General features: G+C 30.2%; 1 protein-coding gene across 9 annotated transcripts in view; it reads right to left on the bottom strand.

Annotated features, from left to right (window-relative positions):
- The window catches only part of LOC100214201 (cGMP-dependent 3',5'-cyclic phosphodiesterase), a 58,626-nt gene that overhangs the window by 3,918 nt on the left and 37,560 nt on the right, over positions 1-17,148 (bottom strand). For all 9 annotated transcript variants that reach the window (XM_065812873.1, XM_065812880.1, XM_065812876.1 and 6 more), the window contains 11 exons: positions 14,879-14,960; positions 9,172-9,206; positions 8,854-8,969; positions 8,690-8,767; positions 7,981-8,106; positions 7,778-7,848; positions 7,558-7,680; positions 3,618-3,705; positions 3,402-3,449; positions 3,252-3,326; positions 2,132-2,231 (listed from right to left, as the gene is read on the bottom strand). In XM_065812873.1, coding sequence (XP_065668945.1) covers positions 2,132-2,231; positions 3,252-3,326; positions 3,402-3,449; positions 3,618-3,705; positions 7,558-7,680; positions 7,778-7,848; positions 7,981-8,106; positions 8,690-8,767; positions 8,854-8,969; positions 9,172-9,206; positions 14,879-14,960 — 942 coding nt within the window. The remainder of the gene's footprint in view (positions 1-2,131; positions 2,232-3,251; positions 3,327-3,401; positions 3,450-3,617; positions 3,706-7,557; positions 7,681-7,777; positions 7,849-7,980; positions 8,107-8,689; positions 8,768-8,853; positions 8,970-9,171; positions 9,207-14,878; positions 14,961-17,148) is intronic.

Genomic DNA, 17,148 nt, shown 5'->3' with positions numbered 1-17,148 from the left:
CAGAATCACAACGTTTATTTAGAGATTTCATATCACATAACTTTAAAAAAATTTGATCTTTTTACTTAAAAATTTGTAACTAGCTATTTTCAGGAGTCAAAAAATCAAAATATTACACATCATTCTATATTCATTGATATTTCCATATATGAATAAGGGGGCATGATCTCCACTTTTTTGTAGTGGAATATTGCAATTGATTTTTTAGTACCTTCAAAACTAGCTGGAGCTCAGAAACTTTTAGCATTTCTGTAGTGCTGATGAAAGCGCATGTTAAAATTGTATCCAGGGCCTAATACACTAGAGAAGGGGGCTCGGCACATGCCAGTGGGTACCCCGAGCTACTTTTTTGTAGCAGAATCTTGCAATTGATTTTTCACTACCTTCCAGACCAACTGAAGCCCTGAAACTTTCAGCATTTGTGTAGTGGTAATGATTGTGTGTTAAAATTGTTTCCACGTCAGACGACCAGAGGGTCCTTGGGGCTGGGTCCATTGCCCCCACTAATTTTTTCAAAAAAAAATTTTTTGTTTTCATTTTTAACAAAGTAAAGATAACTTTAAAAATATTGTCTTCAAAAATTTTTTTGGTTTATACTTGTTTCATTCACTTTTTGATCATTCTTTTTGATCATTCAATGATCCTAAAATATTTTAAGGCAATACAGTAAACGCCCGATTTAAGCTAAAAAAAACATTTGTTTTAGCTATCAAGTGACTATAGAAAACAGTTCAAGATTACTAGAGTTCGATTTAACCGTTATTCGACTTACCGGAAATTAATTGTACATGTTAATATTAACATTTTAGAATTAGCAAATATTAATTGAAATAATGATTTTAAAAGGTTATAAATTTCTTTTTTATTGATGTAATGTTATGACAGGATATTTTTCTTTTATGTTGGATTTTAGTTAATTAAACAACTTGCAGTTAACATTTTAGCATTCAAAAATATCAACTTTTTTTAATTCAAAAAGTTTTAAATTATACAATGTAAAATTCTGTTAAAATCATTATTTTAGATGAATGACTGTTTTTAATCTGTAACAAATGGGAAAAATATAAACCAAAAAATTTTTTAAAGAGAAAATAAGTGGGGCATGGTACCCAGTTACTCAGCTCCACGAACCCTCTGGTCATCTGCCCTAGAAACAATTTTACCACACGTTCATTAGGACTACACAAATACTGAAAGTTTCAGGACTCCAGTTGGTCTGGAAGGTAGTGAAAAATCTATTGCAAGATTCTTCTACAAAAAAGTGGGGGACATGTCCAGCCCCCTCCCTTGGTGTCTTAGGCCTTTGATACAATTTTAACATGGATGTTCATCAGCACTACAGAAATACCAAAAGTTTCAGAGCTCCAGCTAGTGTTAAAGGTAATGAAGAATCAATTGCAATATTCCACTACAAATAAGTGGGGACCATGTCCCGTTATCCATATATGGAAATCCATAAACTTGCAGATCAAAATCCTTATATTTTCTTAAGAATCAATAAATATAGAATGATGTGTAATTTTTTTTTGTTGATATCATCAAGGCCACATGGGTTTCTTGAACATTAAAAACATGTATATAAAAAATTGCCTAAATTTATTTAATTTGATAATTACAGTTACTTAATAATAATTTTTTACATTTCTGATCATTTTATTGGACGTCACCCCTGAAAATAGCCAGATACAAGTTTTTAAGTAAAAAGATCAAACATTTTAAAAGTTATGCGATTTGAAATCTCTTAATAAATGTTGTGATTTTGAGGGGACACGAGGGGCCAATATATGCTAAAAGTAAAATGGTCATATTTTAGGATCTTCTTGAAGCTAGAGACTAAAATTTTCAAGGAATTCTTATTTTACTACGTACTCTCAACTGTCTAAATATCAGCAAAATCTGATATATATGATGATACTTTTTAAATTATGTAACTATGTCATGGACTAAAATATGTAACTATGTCTTGTTAGTCTGGACTAAAATGTGTAACTATGCTTTTGTTAATTGTAAAAAATATTTTTATTTCTCTATAAGAAAAATAAAAACATTTTTTATGATTATTTTTATTTATCTATAGGAAAATTCACATGTAATAACAATAACTTTAAAAAATTAAAAAAATAAAACTCACTTTTGACAAGTTTATTAATCTGAGAAGATATTTTAAAATGATTTGCTATATCAGTTGCAATTATCATCACTTTCATCAAATCCAATGCTCTTTTGTAACCCTTTGTAAAATATGTTTATAAAAAACTATTAAAAAAAATACTTTTTTAATATATAAAACTATAATCAAAATTATAACAAAAAGAGCACATTAGTAACGTACAAATTTACATTGATTGCACAAAGTATATGTTTGCATGGTGTATGACATATTTTAAGGTTAACCACTGAGGTATACTATGTTGTAACTATGCTAAAAGATTAGTGGAACTTTTAGCTTACAACCAATAGATTTGAGGTTCAAATCCAGCCTATGCCTCTGGAAGTGACACGCTCAACCTATTTATTCATGCAGCAGCCATGTTTAACAAGATTTTTGTTCTAGAATTGATGATTTAAGTTGATGTTGGATACATGCATTTTAGAATTATCATTACACATTAAATCTGTTGGTAAAAATTTTTTAAATTTACACAGCAACTCTACACTTTGATTTCTAATAACTAAAACTGTAACCTTAAAGTATTTTTTCTTAAACAATATCACTACTACAAGCTTCCTATATAGTTCTTAATAACTTTTATGGATATCTTTCGATGAACAAAGGAGGTTCTGTGGATACCTATTATCAACAAAAACTTTCTGGCTTTAGAATATATTTTCATAGTTTCATAGTGCATCAAAATGTACCATAGAGCTTTGTTCTAACATGATGAAGACATTGACAACTGAAACTTATCTGCTACTACAGCTCTAGATATACCAGTAAATGATTGGTTTATCTTTGCTTTTAAATACGATCAAGAAACAGATACTCAAATTTAAGAGCTACTAAAAAGTTTCTTTAATAATCCATTGCAGTTTCAATTAAACATGAGTAATTATATGCAAAGATTAACCTGAAGTTAAACATGTTAAGAAAAATAAAGAACCTGAAAAATTTATGCAACTTTTTTTCTAAATCCATGTTGAAGTTTACCAATTTTTAATATGATAATTACTGTATTAAAGCTTAGCTAAATTATTGTCCTTCCAATAAACTTTTTTAGCTCAGAAAACAACATTATTCATTTTAAACTTACTTCTTCAGAAAATGTTTCAAAGATATTTGTAGAGTCTGTTTGGATAATACACATTGCTTGTGCAAAATGATGTCTCTAGTAAAAAGAAGCAAAAAGTTTATTATGGATTATTAAATGCACATAATAAAGAATATAAATAAATTTTTTAACCTCTAAAATTGATCCTGCTGAGCTATATAAAGAAGCTAGTACAGAGTGCTGAAATAAAATTACATAAAAAATTGAAAAAAATAGGTAGTACTGAAAACAAAAAAAATCTAGAAAAAATGAAAAACAAACAAACAAAAAAACAAATATCAAAATGAAAAATGATATACTTGCAATTAATCTTTACTTTTTCAAATAATGTACTTTACACATACTTACTGAGGAGACTTGGAATGAGCTGCTAGTACCTCTATGATCAATATCATGACATAAGCAAGATATTAACAGAACAAATGATTCCAAATCACTAAAATCGTTTTTTAAATTTACAATTAGAAATCATGTGACATAAATGTTAATAACATGATGCTAATAATACAAATGCCTTCAAATTATTAAAATACTTTTTAAATGTCATTTAAATTTTATTTACAATCGTCTCTTTAAAAATTTTTTTTGAAGAAAAATTCAATACTAGGAAATATGAGAAACAGTTTGTTATTTAAGCAAAGTGGAAAGTCTTTTATATGTTGGTATTTTAATTATATTTTATATAGAATGTTTATAAAAAAAGAGTTCTTTAAAAATAACCATCCCCAACTCTTTCATCAAACGAAATATCATAAAACGTTCAAAAAAATATTATAAAAAGTTAAAAAAAAAAAGAAAAAAAAAGAAGACTTTTGAATTGGATTAAAAATCACACTGTTTTCTTGGTATTAAAAGACATAATAATTAAAGAAGATTTCTAGTTTATAATGCTAAGTAATTTTTGAAGAGAAAAAAAAGTAGTTGCAATCAGTACCATATCATTAGAGTAAGGTAGCAAATATAGGAAGATGCCCTTATTTTGCATCTAATATGCAGGTTTGTGATTGTTAAAATTAAGTTATGTATATGAACTTGAAAAGAAGCGGTGAGAGAATACCATCTTGACAATTTAAATTCTAAAACAGAATACCATCTTGCCATTTTTAATTCCAAAACTATTTGGTTTCCTTTCCTCTCATCTAGCAGACATTTATTGATTACTATACCAAAACGCGAGCAAACAAAATATGTTTTTTTAGATATTTGCAAAATAATACCCAGTAATTAACAGTCGCATGCTTTATTGAAATCAAGGAAACACATGAATTCCTCTAAATGTATATTTATAAACAGTATAGTTATGAATCAAAAAATTTGAGCATAATATTTAAGTTTGAGTCTTAAAGTTTGAACACGAATAGGTAATTGTCATCTTTGTTATTCTATGCATACTGATTTTTTAGCAGCATCCAAATGTCGCCCAAACATTCATCACTGTTGGAAAAGGCCTAGAATAGTGTCTAACCATTTTTAATTTCACTAATGGAATAATTGCTAATTGCACTAATGGAAAAATTGTGGCTTCACAAAACTTAGAAAGTAAATAAGAGTACAAAGTACTCTTATTTACCCATATATATATTTACCCTAGTATATTTTTTAATTTATGCATCAAGTAACTTGATACATAAATTAAAAAATATACTAATTAGAAGATGCAGTCTACTCCCACAGTAAATGCTCCATACAAATGCTATCAGGTCCAGCTGCTTTCTTAGTTCTTAAATTTTTTTTGCTTTAGTCAATGTAACTTAAAATAATTTCAGAGTTTTTTAATGTGGACTTTAATTCTATTTTCTTTGTAAAGTTGAGATAATATTTTTCATTGTTAATTAAGTTGTACAACTTTTAAAAGTGACCTTTCTACATATTAGCAATATTATTATTATCAGTGGCACCTCCGACACATAATAACATAACTTACTGCTTTATTGTTACTGATCTTATGCACACTATTCCAGAACCTTTTGAATCTGTATTACGCAGATTTTTCGCACATGAGCTTGAATTTGTTGATTATGATGCTTGCAATATCTAAGAGCTAATTTAAAATTAGCACAAAAACCTCATGTTTTTAAAAATTTTATTTTGTACCATCTTCCCTTGAAGAATCTAATGCTTAAATGCATCCTATCACTTTAACCTGGAGTAATAAATTTAGAATTTTTATGGTTGGAATAACTATGAGGTATTGTTTCAGATATAGCAAATTATATACTTTTTATAAGGCTGTTATAGAATAAATCAATATCACAAGTTGTATTATAGAGTGGCACATTTAGGGATTTTAGCAAGAAGTCTACTTTTTCTTCATAGCAAGCTAAAGTGACACTGTCACGACTTAGCCAGTTAAGAGTTCTCAATGACATATTTGAATAAGGTTTGCTGTTATTATTTTCAGATGTGTTTGCTATTGAACAAGAAATAGAAAATGCTAATGGTCTGTGGTCTGATACAAAAATCTTTTAAAACCAATAATGATATTATTAAATTAGAGATGGTGTCTCAATAAAAATACTCATCTTGGGCAGATATTAACTGCATCCAGTTAAAATTCCCTTGCCTTGGGGCTCTAGGTTAAGTAAAGGCTACAGATGGTGTCTTGATAAAAATACTCATCTTGGGCAGATGTTAACTGTATCCAGATAAAATTCCCTGTCTTGGGGCACTTGGTTGAGTAAAGACTAGATATGGTGTCTCAATAAAAATACTTATCTTTAGCAGATGTTAACTGCATCCAGCTACTGTCTTGTAGAAGGCCTCCTAGGGGTAAGCAGAATAATTCTGCTAACCAGCCTGGAACCCCTTTTTAATTTATTAGGCTGGCATAGATGTAAACCTGTGTTACATTGTTTCCTGTCTAGGATGATGAATGCTGGGTCTTCTTGACTCTACTCATAGATTTTTGCTAATGCGGTTGTGGTGTAGTGGTAGAGCACTCGCTTCATAAGCAAGATTCTCTAAGCTCAATCCCAAGCACATCCCTGGTAGTACCACGCTCAACTTATTTCTGAGCGCAGTGACCTTGTTCTTCAAGGTTCGCGTTTTGGAGTTAATGAGTTGAGAGAGGGTTGTAACCGTAATAAAGTTGCCTCCTCGACTGTAGTAGCCCTCTAGGCCTTGGGGAGGTGAATACAAAAAGAAAAAAAAAAAAAAATTGGACTGCATAGAATGTGATCCAACCAAGAAAAAAAGATCCATCATGACTGGCATACGTAAAGGCATTATAAGGGGGTTTATGTCAGATTTAAGCAATTTGTTTTTTAATGCAAGTTTAGAAAATTCTTTATAAAATCTTGACCAAATATAGGAGTTAGAATCACCAGCAAAAACTGTGATCAAAGGATCAGTTTCTAATTTTATTTTAGAACTGATTTTATTTTAGAACATATATCCATATAGCTATGGTGGTAATGGTCTTCATTAAAATTTGTAGGCATGTATATATTTATCCGCAAAATAAGCCCAAAATTGACAGAAATTTGTAAAAAAGTGATTTTAGATTCTAACATTTTAACAACGATATTATTAGCAAAATTTTTTGATAAAGAATAACATACCACTGTATGGTCTATCAATCAAAATATCAGATGTTTACTGCTGATAAACAAGTGCCATAAAGTTAGGATGAGCTTCATAGCTTAAGCTCATTGGGTAATAACCAATGTTTTGTAACAGAACGAAAACATATATATCAAACATCTTTTATTACATAAACACTGCTTTTAAAAGTACAGAAACTGAATGAATAGAAAGTAAACCATTGTTATCGGTTATTTTTGGTTTTAAAACATCTTTGATTAAGTAGACTTATAAGCCAAACTGTAACTTATATAATAAACTTCAAATCATACCAAAAATTAACTTACAGTAAGTTATGAATGTGTAAACTACCATAACTTAGATAAGCTTGCAAATATTTTTCTTGGATTAGGCTCAATTGTGTTAAACCTTTAAGAACAAATTTGGAAACCAAGCAGTGTCTGGGAAATTAAAGATAATTGGGATAATTCAATCTAAAGCCATTATTAGAAAGCTCATAGTGCTTATTTAAAGAAATCAAGATCTCAAAAGCAAGTTACAAAAGTTTTATTATCCTCCACTGCTTAATTCAGATGAAACAAAAATTGTTGATTTTTGCAAACCATGAAATTGCACTAAAAAAATGTCTTAATTTTTTTTACAAAAGAAAGTCTTTTAACATTTTTTGAGCTCCTTTAAATTTAAGATCATTTAAGACATCAACAAAACAAAGAGTTTTTTTATATTTTACATGTAAATTTATTACCTAAAGTATTCTTTAGCATGTGCTGTCTTTAAAAGGAGATATGCAAAATGAGCAACTGTCCATGCATGAGTCCAATTATGATAAGGTACATCTCTATATGCACGTCGCACAGTTAAGATGAATCTAAAAGTTAATTTTGTTTTAAAAACTCAGAATATAGAAAAAAAACTTAAAACTAAATGAAAATAACAAGGAAAAACTTTTCATAATAAATATCTACCGAACAAGTGTTGACAAATGAATCTTAAGTTTTTGAATTAAATCCAAATCTACAAACATAGCAACAACAACCTAAAAGCATAGCAACAACATATACATACAAACAAAAATACCAACAAAAAGTGTCTAAATTTAACCTCATTAAAATTAAATGACAATTAAATTTCTAATTAAAATTTTTTTATCAACAGAAATAAACAATACTTGAACAGAGTCATGTTGAGCCAGTTCGATTCTTGGCATGAATGAAAAGTTATCCAACTTTGGATGAACACTGGTTTTTGTGGGGAGCGGACTATTCAAATACTTATCTACTTCTATTGCAGGTGCCTTAAATATAAAATTATTAATATAATAATTTATTCATTTTATTCATATTTAAAAGCAATAATTATTATAAAACTATCAAACCACTAGTTATAATAATATACATAATAATATAATATGTCGGAAATGCAAAAGTAGCACTTATAACTTAGTTGGTATTTAAAAACTCATTTTATTTAATCCTTCATGTAGTAAATACCACAAGCTGTACTCTATCAAGTCATAGAAACCCATCAAATCTTAGACAAACTTCTGTATCAAACTCAGGATAATTTTAACTAATATTTATAAAATTCTCCTTTATTATATAATAAACTGCAAAAATTAATTTATTTATTCATACATTTCCAAAAATCTTTTTGCCTAAAAAGTAAATAATAGTTGATTTCTAATTATAAATATTTTTGCAAATCAGAAAAAATACAAAAAATGTAGCAAAAAGTGAAAAGTTTTTCCCCCAAAAGAAAATATTCAACTGTATTTTATACCTTACTTGCTATTAAAAAGCATCTAGCAACTTTAACTTTTGTTCCTTACATATAATTTCTCTTATAAAAAACCACCAATCAGTGTAACAAAAACTTACTCTCATATGATGCAACATCAGTTCATTCGCTAATTTGCTTCTTTGTTGTGCATCTGTTGCTTTTTTATAAAGTAAACTCTAATAAAAAATTATCAACAAGTATAAAAAAAAGTAGTTAAAAAAACCAATGCAATACCTTTACAAAACAAAAAACTATGCAATACCTGAACTAAGCTAAGACCAACAAAAATTGCAAAAGCATTTGTTCTCTCTTCATCAAACTTTGTAAAAGAATTTCCATTGATTTTATTGCAAAGCTCTGCCACACCAATTATTTTATCTAAAAAAAAGTGCAACAGAGTTTATAAAATTGCAACAGAGTCTACAAGCCTTTCAGTAAATCTCAAACACATCATTTAGTTATCAGAAGCTTTAAAAAAATAAGAATAAGCATATTTAAAGTCACAACATATTTTTGTTTATTTATTATTATCATTTTTATTACCTTATTTCATAGTGTCAAAAAGTTTAACATAACAAACCTTTCACAGAGCGTATAGGGAAACAAAGAATATGTCTAAAAAAATTAAATTTATATTATATATATGTGCGTGTGTGCTTGCTCACTTTTGAATATACAATATACAATACACACACACACACACACATATACAGGATGTTAGCCAGAAAAAAAATTCATACAGCGTTTTAGCGAAATTGGGAATTTAGGTGCGGCTAAAAAAAAAAAGAAGGTCATTACATTCTGACATTTAAAAAAGTAGATACAATTTTTTAGATACAATTAAGTTTCAATAAAAATTTTCTATTTTTGCTGGGTTATTCATAGGAATATTTTAAATGAAAGTTAAATTAAAGTTTCCGAAATTTTAATAACCTTTTATTTAAAAATTGGTTGGCTCGCTAATTTCCGTCAAATATAATGCTACTTTTATTTAAATACTCGGTGTAATTAAGGCGATTTACAAATTATTCGAATTTATTTATTTGAAATTGGCATGATTTTATAGGCGTATTATGTCCTAACAAAAGCATTAGATGTTATATTTTTTTTCACTTCAGGTTTTTTTATTATTATGAAGAATTTTTCTCTTTTTTATATAATTTTCTAATCCTTTTTACTACCCTTAATTGTGAATACAAAGAATACCATTTTGGAACCTTTAGATCACTTTTGCTCATCGGCGTTAACATGAATTTAGTTAAAATCTTTTGAAAAAGTGCTTTAATTTACTATAGATCCTAGTTCTAATTGTTTCTGACCTATTAGCTTTATATCGTTGTCAAAAAACAATATTTCTATCAATTTTTACAAAAAATACAAGAATTCCGACCAAAAAGAACTTGCAATTAAGAAAAAACGCCAATCAACGTTAAAAGTTTTTAATCTATGATGTTCATTTTACCTGAAAATCGTATTTATTTAAAATCTTATACGAATTTGGACAAGCGATTAGGATTTTAAGAAGATTTAAAAAAAAATCTACGGTCTGGGTTTTTTCGGTTCAAACATTTATATTTTATGATACCACAAAATTTATTATTTTATTTTTTTCGCCTTTTCATGATTCACAGACCTGATCATTTAACGGAAATATGTAGTAGTCAACAAAATATCATACAGACGCTATAGTATTTTAAAATTGCCTTAACTACACTGAGTAAGTAACAAAGACATTTAAGGGGCAGATCGATTTTTTCAATTTACAAATATACATTAAATATCTACGTAAATTTTGAATTTGTAAATTAAAAAAAATTAATTATTGTAATTAATTAATAATATTATTTAATTATCTTCTTTTATGTTTTACGCAAATATAACATGTATAATACGTTTGATTGCAAGTTTTATTTTTGATTTTTTTTTTTGTTTTCGGTTTACTTTCCCAGCTAACTTATTTTACTGAAATTATTAATAAATCTTTTAATATAAAAATTATACGCTATCTTTTAATATAAAGTTATACGCGGCGCCATCAGGCTGGCTAACACCCTGATATATACTTTTACCTCATGTTTACCCTAAGCATTTTTGCTTCTATTCCATATTACCAACACTAAAATTTTAATAAGTAATAATTATGATGTCTCTGCAATCAAGCATAAACCATCTGCATAGAATAGCTCCCGTGGTAAATCAATACTGAACTCTTTAGAGAGTGCCTCCAAAACAAAACGAATAAACAAAAGACTAAGTTACTACAAATATCAGGAAATTTGGAGAATTGCAGATTATAATGCTTTGCCACATTTTTGTATGCTGAACCGAATATCAACCCAAATCTTGGTCAAATTATCCTGCTACTGGTTGTCCTGCCACCTATTGCTAGGTCAGGTTATCTTGCCACCTATTGTCAGGTCAGGTTATCCTGGTACTGGTAACATGTAACCCAGTACAATCTGTTTCATGTCCTGCTGCCTTGTAGGATACGCCTATTTAGGCAACGGCTAGGAGATGCCAACTCTGACTTAAAACACCCCCTGCCTTGGGGCTCTTGTTGAGTAAAGGCTAGAGATGGTGTCTCTATAAAAATGCTCATCTCGGGCAGATGTTAAATGCATCCGCCTACTGTCGTAAAAGACCTCCTAGGCAAAGACTTAAGAGGTAAAAAGATTCTATCTGTTGACCAGCCTCGCACCCCTTCTTCATCTATTAGTCTGGCACAGATGTATTTTTAATACATTGTTTCCAGTTTAGCATGTTGAATGCTTGATCTTTTTGACTCAATGCATGGGTTTTGCTTGCTTGTGTTTATGACTAGGCAACTCATTCTATTATCTCCTAATGACGGTACAACTCTAAAACTCAGTTTTATGGTTCTGAGGCCAGCTGGTAGCCTGTTTTCCTGAACTCTGTGGTAGCGCTCAGAGAGGTTGATTCCATCAACAGCTGTAAAATATCAGAGTACTAACAGTGCCATGTTGCACTTGGATGATGTACCTGTTCGTACTTTTGGTGTGCATTATCAAGGCTACAATTGGAGCCCTTTTAAACGGCTTAGGGTTTATTAATAGTAATGCTTGGCAATTGCTTGGGCTATTAAACATTGCACTGAGTACTATCTATGCTTTGAGTCAAGTTCTTTAACAAATTTAAAAATGAATAAAGTACCAAAAACTATGAAACACAGAAAACCATCGTCATCACCAAGTTCTCTAAACCTATCATTCACTAATATTCATGGTCTTTGAAGTAACTTTTCTTCTGTTGAGTTTTATCTCTTGCAAAGTTCACTAACTCCAATAGTCACATGCTTGACCTGGGTATTTATATTCCCCCATTTGTTGCGAAACTAGGCTTGAATCCACAGACTATTCTTTTATGTGCTTTCGTTTAGCACCACTTCACTCTATCACCTTTATCTGTGTTCTATATCACTCTCCTTTTTCTCAAGGCTGCATTCTTTTTGATGTTATTTCTGATCATATTGACCAAGCCCTCTCTCTTTATCCATCAGCCAATATTGTTGTTGTCGGTGACTTTAATGCTCATCACACTGATTGGCTTGGCTCTAGTGTTAGTGACTCTGCAGGTATTAAAGCCTACAACTTTTGCCTTTCTCAATTCCTAACTCAAGTAGTCAACTTTCCAACTTGCTTTCCAGACAACCCGAATCATTTACCTTCTCTACTCGACTTATGTTTTGTTTCTGAACCTAGTCAGTGCTCAGTTTCTCGACATTCACCCTAAGGTGCTTCTGATCACAGTTTGATCTCTCTAAAACTATTAGATAAAACTATTATTTATCTCATTCTTCTTCATCATCTGAATCCCCCTAACATTGTACTTCTTACAACTTCCGTAAAGCTGACTGGGACTCTTTCCATGATTTTCTTTGTGATGGCCCTTGGGTAGAAATCCTTTGTCTTCCTGTTGACAAATGTGCTTCCTACATAACTTCGGGGATTCAGGCTGCCATGGAATCTTTTATTCCCTCTCAATGATTCCAGGTCAAGCCTCACTCTTCTCCATGGTTTTCCTCACATTGTGCTGCTGCAATTGCCAATCAAAACCGTTTCTTCCATGCCTATCAGCAAAACAAAAAATTGTTTTGCTGATAGGCATGGAAAAAACAGACATCTGTTTATTACTGCTAACCATTGTAAAAAGGTTTTGTCTAACGCCAAAGCCCGCTATTCTCAGGTCTTGAAAGCTCGTATTTTATCACAAAAATTAGGCTCTCGTGACTTCTGGAGAATCTTTAATAGTATCAATAATAAGGGCAAATCTGTAATTCCATCTCTCTTGCATGGTTCAGACTTTGCCACCTCACCTAAAGACAAAATCTGAATTGTTTGCTAAGAACTTTTTATCAATATCATCTCCTGATTCCACTAGTTGTGTTATAACTATATTTTCCTATCATAAGCAAGGTTTTTGCATCTTTAATCAACAAACACTTAGTCTCTCATCTTGAATCTAATAACTTACTTTTTGAATATGGATTTCGATCTTCTTGTTCTACAGCTGATGTGCTAACAGTAATAACTGATAGGTTTTATCGTGCATTAGATAAAGGTGGAGAGGTTAAGGCCTGATATTTTTAAAGCTTTTGATGAAGTTTGACATGCTGGTCTCCTCCATAAGCTTTCTTCTTATGGCGTATCTAGTAACATCTTTAAGATAATTGAGTCCTTCCTTTCCAATTACAGTATAAAAGTTGTCCCCGATGGACAGCACTCTTCTTCTTATTCTGTAACTTCAGAGGTTCCTCAAGGTTTTATCCTTGGCCCTATACTCTTTTTAATTTACATTAACGATCTTCCAGATATTCTCACATCTAAGGTGGCATTGTTCGCTGATGACACTACCATTTATTCTTGTGATGATAAGAAGCCAACCCTCTCTGATTACTTGGAGGGCTCACTCTCTGATTACATGAACTTGGCTCACTGTGGCTAGTGAACTTTAATTCAGATAAAACTCTGAATTAAAGTTCACCAGAACTTTAACGATTGGCTGAAAAAAGATTTTTTTTTAGCCAATCATTATCACAACAATTTAGATCTTCCTATATTTATGAACGGTAATGTACTCAATAAGTCATCTACCCTTCATCTTCTAGGATGAGTTTATTACTTCTTACTCTTACTTCCAATCTTTCTTGGAAACCATATATCAAATCCGTTGCAAAATTAGCATCTGCTAAGGTTGCATCTTTTTATCGAGCTTGACACTTTCTTACTTCAGATTCTATTCTCTATCTCTCTAAATCTCAAATCCGGCCTTTTTTGGAATACTGTTGCCATATCTGGGGTGGATCTTCTAATGATGCCCTTTCTCTTTTAAAAAAGGTGCAAAAATACATTGTAAACATAGTTGGACCTGTTCTAGCAGCCAACCTCCAACCATTATCACATCGCCATAATGTTGCTTCTCTTTCTCTTGTCTACAAATACTATAATGGGCACTGCTCTAAAGAGCTAGCGTTTCTTGTGCCATCTACTAAAATTCATTCTTGTGTTACTCGTCATTCAATTAAGTCTCATCCTTTTTTTGTGACTGTTCCAAAGTGTTCCAAAAACTCTTATTCCTCTAGTTTTTTTTTTTTAACATCAGTTTTTTGGAATTTGCTTCCTTCGTCTTGCTTTTCTGATTCATATAATTTGCAATCTTTTAAGTGATCTGTCAATCGTTATCTTGCTCTACAATCTTCATCTTTTCTCTTCCAGTAACTTCCAACTATAATAAGTTTTGTCATTTGTTTTTTGCATAATATAAAAGTTTTAATTTTGTTAAAACATCAAATGTAACTTTATTTAAAGCTAAAAGAAAATTATTAAAAATCATTAAATAGAAAAATTAATATCAGAAATTATGAATATTTTTTTTAATTTTAAGACTAAAAAAATTATTTTTAAGAATAATTAAGTAATAAGCAGTTATAACTATTTGTTTAAAAAAATTATTGTTAACTTAAAAATAAATGTTAAAAATGTAATATTGTAAATAAATAAAAAATTTGGCATTATGTAATCCATATCACACAAGTGTGAAACCAAGGATATTAAACTTAAAAATCAAAATTAAAGAAAAGTAAAACATATTAAATTGTCTTAATGTTTTTGCAAACATATCAGTTTCAATCTTCATCACATTTGATAAATAAAATTAACATGTAAAATGATTTTGCAATAATAATAATAAAATAAAATGTGCAAAAAATAGATAAACTAATATATTTATCATCAACATTATTATTTACAACAAATGTATTCTAAACTTACTTTGTTTTGAATCCTGTCATAGCATCAACATCAGGATAAAATAATGGATGGGAGTAGGCATCTTTAATATTGAGCATTTCTCCTAAAACCCATTAAAAATGTATTTACACATTTATAGACATAAACAAACAAGCATTTAAATAAAAATTTAATATACATAAAATATCTACTTTTGCAAATTTAAGTTGGCACTGTCCTAATATACTTTCCAAATGTTATGTTTTAAAATGCTGCTATTTAAAATGTAAAATTTCCATACAGTTTTTCCAAAAAATAAAAAGATAAAAATAATGAAATAATTTTTTTTACTGCTTTAAGTTTAAATGTTTTTCAAACATTTAAACTTTAAACATTGGCTTTTTGTTGTTGGCAACGTTGCATTTGTAACCAAAATGATATACAATGTTGGCAACTCATGTTATGCCAATGCAACTTGCAACATTGATCAAGCATTTTACCAACGTATGTATGTTGTGTAAAGTTTTTTATGTCTAGGTAATGTCTGCCGGAACCCAAACCTCAGTCATTATATGTGATCAGAACCTGCAGATGGCTATTTTAATGTACATACAAGTATCTCACCACAACAGTAATTATGTTTTAAAAAAGTGCTCACACCCATATTAAGTTTCCCTACATGTTTATTTTGTCGATAAAAAAGTATTTCATAGATTTAAAAAGCATGTCCTAAATAAAAATGGTTGTTATTGTAAAAAAAATTGTTTTTTTCCTCTCATTAATATATACAGAAGAAGCTTTTTAGAATAAACTTCTAAGTAGAACTTATTTAAAGCATAAACTAGCAGCTAATATACTAACTTTTTAATAAATATTATTATTTAAAATAACAATATTTTATACTTGTAAATCAAAGAACCCTGTCAAAATAAATAAAGTTTTTTAAACAATTTTTTTTTTAATTTTCTTCACTTTCAACAAGGCTGCAACCACTGTTAGAGTTGGAAGTTACTGGAAGAGAAAAGATGATGATTATAAAGCAAGATAATGATTAACAGAGGAACCAGGAAAACAATTTTATTAGATGGCACAAGAGATACTGACTCTTTAGAGCAGTGCCCATTTTAGTATTTATAGAAAAGAGAAATAGAAGCAACATTACAATGATGTGACAATGGTTGAAGGTTGGCTACAAAAGCAGGCTCAACTATGTTTACAATTTTTATTTAAGTTAAAGTTCACCAGCCACTGTTGGTAGCAGAAAGCCCCATGCTGTAGCAAAAGTGAGATCTTTTTCAAGCTTAAATGCCCTCTCAAAGCAATCATAGAGTATTGGCTTCTTATCAAGACAAGAATAAATGGTAGTATCATCAGCAAAAAATGCCATCTTAGGTGTGAGAATTTCTGGGAGATCATTGATGTAAATTTAAAAAAGTATAGGGCCAAATATAGAACCTTGAGGAACCCCTGAAGTTGTAGGAAATGAAGAATAGTACTGTTCATTGAGAACAACTTTTATACTACAATTGGTAAGGAAGGATTCAATAATCTTAAAGATGTTATCTGATACATCATAAGGAGAGAGCTTATGGAGAAAACCAGCATGCCAAACTTTATCAAAGGCTTTAGAAATGTCGAGAGCAATAGCCCTAACCTCTCCACATCTACCTAATGGGTGATAAAACCTATAGGTTATTACTGTTGACAAATAAGCAATAGAACAAGAAGATTGAAATCCATATTGATGATCAGAAAGCAAGTTTATTAGGTTTTTCTGTAGGTTCAGATCACTCTTCAGAATTTTTTGAAATAGGGATAACAGATGACGCTTTCCAACAAGCTGGAAAACCAGACTTTGATAAGTATAGACAACAGCTCTGGAGAACACTTCTGCAAGACTATAACAAATATGTAGTCTGGACCACAAGCTGTTGAAGAGTCTAAGCAGGAAAACACTTTAGATACAGAAGCTCGGAAATACCAATGTCAAGCAAAGGATCAAGCTGTTTGTCAACCAATTTGTAAGCGATACAGGCTGAACATAATAAAGCCTCAAATTCTCTCTGTATTGTATGAAAGAACATTTTGTGAAAATCACTCCTCAGTTTATATCAGAAAAACTCACTGAACCTTGAGTGAATAGCTTCTCCTGCCATAGCGATTCTTTCTATGAAACTCCTTTGCATGGTAAAATAATATGTGTGGCTTAGTACTCATTGTTTTTAAATTCGAGTTCCATCCCCACCAAGTCCCTGGTACTACCACTCTCAACTTGTTTCTCCGCGGAGTGGCCTTGTTTGTCAAGGTTCATG

Source organism: Hydra vulgaris, chromosome 12, assembly GCF_038396675.1.
Source record: "Hydra vulgaris chromosome 12, alternate assembly HydraT2T_AEP".
Lineage (NCBI taxonomy): Eukaryota > Metazoa > Cnidaria > Hydrozoa > Anthoathecata > Hydridae > Hydra > Hydra vulgaris.
This window is presented reverse-complemented; position numbering and strand designations above follow the sequence as displayed.